Raw genomic sequence first — 5,046 nt, 5'->3', positions numbered from 1 at the left:
GACCCATCTTAGAAACTCACATTTTTGGTCCCCACCCCAGACCTACTGAGTCAAACACTCTGGGGAGGAGACCACAGTCTGTTTCACAAGCTCTCCAGGTAATGCTGACTCAGTCTGGTTTTATATCTGCTGGCTGACAGCCTGGCTAGTGCCTTGCTCAACCTGGCTTTCTGATCACCAACACTCTCCACCCCCAGCTCATAGGGGTTGCTTGGGCCCAAGTTTGTACCACGCCTTGCGATAAGGACCCAGACATTCCCAAATGTGTGCTGTTTTCCAAGAAAACAGGCAGGTCCCTGAGTGTCCACAGGCAGTGGTGGGTCAGCGCTTGCACCTGAGGTCACCCAGTGAACAATGGACACCCAGTGAGCACTCTGAGTGACCCCAAAACAAGATCTGCTCCCCCAGGCCAGGTTTCCCTCTAGTGAGCCTACTCACTCCTGCTCTCCCCAGCCCTTCCTCTCCTGAACCCCTTCCTCCTGCCTCTGCAGAGGCGCCTAGGGACCCCATTCCATACTGAAAGCAGTCACCTTGTTCTTCCTAGGCCCTGCTTGGGGCCCAGCTCTGCCAGCTCCCCCAGGGCACAAGTCCCTTGCACGTCGACAAGGTCACCGCACCCTCTGAACAGCCCTGAACGAAGCCTTTTATCCTTCAGCCTCCCCATCTCTGCCCCTTCCACAAAGCTCTCCCCTGGGTCAGCTCAGGCCACTCTGCCCAGTGAGTCAGGAGGTTGCCGAGGGGGGAATGTGGATGAAAATCTACCCACATCTTGCTCCACAAGCCAGGTACCCTGGATAGGGTAGCATTAGTCTGGAAGAAAAGGGTACCTTTTAGGATTTGAACAAAGATGCTCTAGGGGTTAGCAGCAACCCTGGACACACAGCTGTCTGTTGGTCTGTCCGCCACCTGTCTCTGCTACCACCTTCCCTTCCAGTGCATATAGGTCCAACCATCCACACATCCGTCTACCCAAGGGCACATGTGAAGGTCAAAGACAGACCCGTCCCCACCCTCCACTGTCCCACATCTGACCCCAGGCTTGGGGTTCTGAGGAGGCCTCCAGTGTGAGCACATCCCAGGGACACCATCTGCCTCTGCCTCCCCCTGGCATCTCCACTCCCCAGAGCCTGAGTCTGGCCCCCCAACACAGGGGTCTGAACAAGACTGTCACACCTTGGACTCACTCTCTGGGGGAGGCAGGCAGCCATTCTGTTCCTTGTCAGCCCCTGCCCCCTCCCCTGCCCCTTCCTCCTCCACCTTCTCATCCAGTCGGCTGGGGATGGACCAGTAGAGATGGGCATCCAGGCGGGCTGCAGCCTCCGCCAGCTCGCGGGCACTGCATGAGGGCGTGGGCACCTCAAAGGTCTGGTGGAAGCTGGCATAGTCCACCTCATAGAAACCGTCCTCCAGGGTCAGCACGGATGTGAAGCGGTGGCCCCACAGCACCTCGTCGACCAGGTAGGAGCTCCGAGCTTGGCACGTCATTCCTAGGGCAGGTACACAGTCAGACACTCCCCTCCCAGGCCTCCCTGTCTCCACCACTGATGCCCAGCACACTTCCCTGGGCCTATCCTTTCCTCCTTCCCGGCTCCCATTCTATCCAGCTCCCTCACCCCTTCCCCACTGATCCCACCTCTTCATCTTCAGTTCACATGTTCCCTCTCAGCTAGAGGTGTCAATCAGAGAAACTTAACCTTGGGACTGACCTTAGAGACCACCTGGTTCACACTAGACTCTTCCCTGGGGCATTCCCAAGGTTCACCTCTACTGGGTACTTGCTTGCCTCCTGGGACTGAGAGCTCACCACCTTACCAGGAGCCCACTGCTTTGTGTGAAAGCTATAATACTTGGGCTGCTCCTCCTCATCCAAGCTAAAATCTGCCTCCCAGGATTTCCACCTCTTGGTTTATTCCCCTGCCATATGATACCCCTTCCTGTGTCTGAAAACAACAGACTCAGGTTCCATCATGTCTTCTCTTCTATGAGCTGAAATTCTGGGCTCCCTCTTCCATTCCTCATATGGCCTGGTTTCTGAAAAATTTTACCTTCTAATCCGAACATGGAGGACCTCCATGCTCTTTGAAGGTGATCAATATTCCCAGAGTGGCCCCAGTTCATGCACCAGAGAGGGCTGTCCCTCTGGCCATGGTGTTTTATATAACGGCCCAGATGATCTTCCACAAGCATTTTCTGAAGCTGTCTCATGTGCTACCACATTAAGCTTGTGGCCAACTAAACCCCCAGTTCTCCTTCATCAGAGCGCTTCCATGCTGCGCTTACATAAGGAATTTTTTTTAAGCCTAAATGTAGAATTTTATATTTATTCCTTTTAAATGTCATCTTGTTGGGTTTTGGCTCATTATACTTGCTTTTCAAAAGTATTTTGAATCCTGACTCTCTCACCCAAAATATTACCATCCTTTCCATCTCATCTCTAGAAAAATCAGAGCGTGCCCTCCAAATCTCACCAGCACCCCCCACACTGTCCCTTTGACTGTGTCTTGCCCTCCCTGTGGGGGCAGCTGATCCACCAGGTCAAGCGGTCTCCTCCTACCTCAGCGTCTCCCCAGCTCCTCAGAACAGGGGGACAGAAGTGAGAACTTTCACTAACCAGAGACAGGCATCAACATTGGAAAAACTCAGCCCAGGGAGATGGATGTTCTTTGGTGAAGTGTGGAATGGGAAGGACCCTGTGGGGGTGGTAAGGTGACAGGGACTCTGGGGAGAGGAGGCGTGGATGGGGTTTGTCCTTCACCTAGGAGAGGGCCTGCCTCTAGTTCTGGCAAGAGTGCCACAACTGAAGTGGGAGAGGGGGACGGGCTAGGAGAGCAGGGGCACAGGAGAAGGGGTGGCGGGCACTCAGGCAGAGGGGTGAGGCCGAGGGAGGACGGCCGGGCCCGCGGGGGGAGAGGCCAGCAGGGGCACTGGCCCGGCAGCAAGGCTCAACTCCTGGCCCCTGGCCCTTGGGCATCTGCCTGTTGGCCGCCTGAGTCCATGCCTGATCCTACACCTTCTCTAGTGGGAGGTCCTGACCTCACAGTTGCCTTTGGGAACGGCTTCTATTTGCCCAGTCTGTGGGAATTCAGGGAAATGGAGGTAGATTGAGATCAGGTGTCAGCCTTTCCTGAGGGCCAGTTAAGGATAACTCAGGCCATGGGAAACACTCACCACCAAACTCTAGGGGCCCGGGTCTCTTAGCAAGGAGAAACCTCTGTCCCCTCAGTGTCTCATCTCCACCAGCCTCCTCTCCACCACATCCCACACACACCCCCTCCCCGCACCCGGGTCCATCCACACCCTGCGCACCAGTGGCCTCCACCATGCCCTCCAGGATGACAACGATCTCGAAGTCGTCCCTCTCCAGCGCACAGCGTGACGCATCCCAGAAGGGGCTGGCAGCGTCAATCTCGTGGCTGATGACAAGCGGCGACACGAGGAACAGGCGGTCGTCGCCGGTATCGAAGCCCACGCTGAGGTCGGTCTGGTGCAGTGGGATGAACTCCCCCTCCAAGGTCTGGCGCGAGCGGATGAGCTTGGCACGGATGGAGGCCTCGACTATGTGTGAGGAGCGCAGGTCACCCACACGGAACATGAGGCAGAGGCGGCCGTCGCGGAGGGAGACCACCGCGTGCGAGGAGAAGACCAATGTGGCGGCTCGCTTGTTGGGCTGTGAAATCTTGACGAACATGCAGCCCACCATGAAGGCGTTGACCATGGAGCCCAGGATGGCCTGCAAGAGCAAGAGCGCGATGCCCTCTGGGCACTGGTCAGTGATGACGCGGTGGCCGTAGCCGATGGTGGTTTCCGTCTCGATGGAGAAGAGGAAGGCGGCCACGAAGCCGTTGAGGTTGTTGACACACGGTGTCCAGGCGGCGTCCTCCAGGTGCTCCAGGTCGCCTCTGCCATAGGCGATGAGCCACCAGATGGCGCCGAAGAAGAGCCAGGTGAGCGCGTAGGCCAACACGAAGACCAGCAGGCTGAGGCGCCAGCGCAGGTCCACCAGCGTGGTGAACAGGTCGGTCAGGTAGCGGTAGGTTTCGCTCACGTTGCCATGCTGCACGTTGCAGCGGCCGTCTTTCTCCACGTAGCGCTGGCGCCCGCGGCGGCGCGGCGGCCCGTCGGGGCCCGCAGGCGGCACACGCTCCTGCGCCATCGCCACTCCGGGGGCGCATCCGCCCGCGCCACCTGCGGAGACAGAGCCCCAGCGCCCATGTGGGCGGCCGAGCCAGGATTCACTGTGTGCACAGCCAAGGGCCCCAGCCTGCAAACTGGGGAATCAGGCTGAATGACAGGAGGGTACCCTGCCTGTGTGGCTGCTGTGTTCAGGGTGGGGACCCACCAGGGGTCCTGGTCCTCTCAGTTCTTACTAGGGTCGGTAATGCCTCAAGGGCCCAGGCAGGGGGGAGGGTGTTTCCCAAAAATCACTGGGCTGTGGGCTCCTGGAAGGCAGGAAGTTACTGTGCCCCCTCCCTGGCTAATGTCACTGCAGCCCCCTCATCCTGACGTCTAACCAAGCTTTCCAAGTTCACCCCAAGATAGACACATAGGTCTTTCCCATTCCTCCCACCCTGCGTTCACTTACTCCACCCTCCGGCAAGTCCTCCTCCCTCCAAGCTCACAAGGAAGGGTGGAGGGGGCGGGAAGATCTCAGTGGGCAAGGGCTGAATATTCCCGAACGGCACAGGGCCCACTGGATGTCTTCCCTGAGGACTAACTACTATTCTTGCAGCTTCAGGGTTAGCCCCATTTCCCTGGGCTCTTTCTGCAGTGAAGAGAGCCCCCAAATGGGCAGCAGTGTGAAGGACATGGGTCATAGCACAGGCCCATCAAGCACTGGACCCGTGTCCCTCTAGTGTCTGTTCTTCGTGATGATGAGGTGAGCCTAGCTGCCGGTACTCGCATTTGCCCCCCACTGCTCCAGTTCTTTCCCCAGCCCCCTGCTGCTGACTGACCGTCCTCACAACAAATGTGACCCAAAGCTCACATTCTGAGGGAAGCCTATAGGATTCTGCTTCACAGTGCTGCTCTGAGCTCTTGGAGCTGCAA

At 57.7% G+C, this 5,046-nt stretch overlaps 1 protein-coding gene across 1 annotated transcript; it reads right to left on the bottom strand.

Moving 5' to 3' along the window:
- Positions 1-1,167: 1,167 nt before the first annotated feature.
- On the bottom strand, positions 1,168-4,153 carry KCNJ9 (potassium channel, inwardly rectifying subfamily J, member 9). Its single transcript, XM_004688085.1, has 2 exons — positions 3,307-4,153; positions 1,168-1,487 (listed from the first exon to the last, which is right to left on the bottom strand). Exons 1-2 carry the CDS (start codon positions 4,151-4,153, stop codon positions 1,168-1,170), a joined length of 1,167 nt encoding a protein of 388 aa, XP_004688142.1.
- Positions 4,154-5,046: the final 893 nt, after the last annotated feature.

The sequence above is a fragment of the Condylura cristata genome, unplaced genomic scaffold (assembly GCF_000260355.1).
Source record: "Condylura cristata isolate star-nosed mole 26May11 unplaced genomic scaffold, ConCri1.0 scaffold00024, whole genome shotgun sequence".
NCBI lineage: Eukaryota > Metazoa > Chordata > Mammalia > Eulipotyphla > Talpidae > Condylura > Condylura cristata.
The sequence above is the reverse complement of the archived record's forward strand: the minus strand, read 5'-3'. Positions and strand labels throughout refer to the sequence as shown.

Coding starts and splice junctions, on each gene's coding strand:
- KCNJ9 (XM_004688085.1), bottom strand. CDS start 4,153: ATGGCGCAGGAGCGTGTGCCGCCTGCGGGCCCCGACGGGCCGCCGCGC. Junction 1,488..3,306: donor GGGCATGGTGGAGGCCACTG/GTGCGCAGGGTG, acceptor TACCTGCCCTAG/GAATGACGTGCCAAGCTCGG.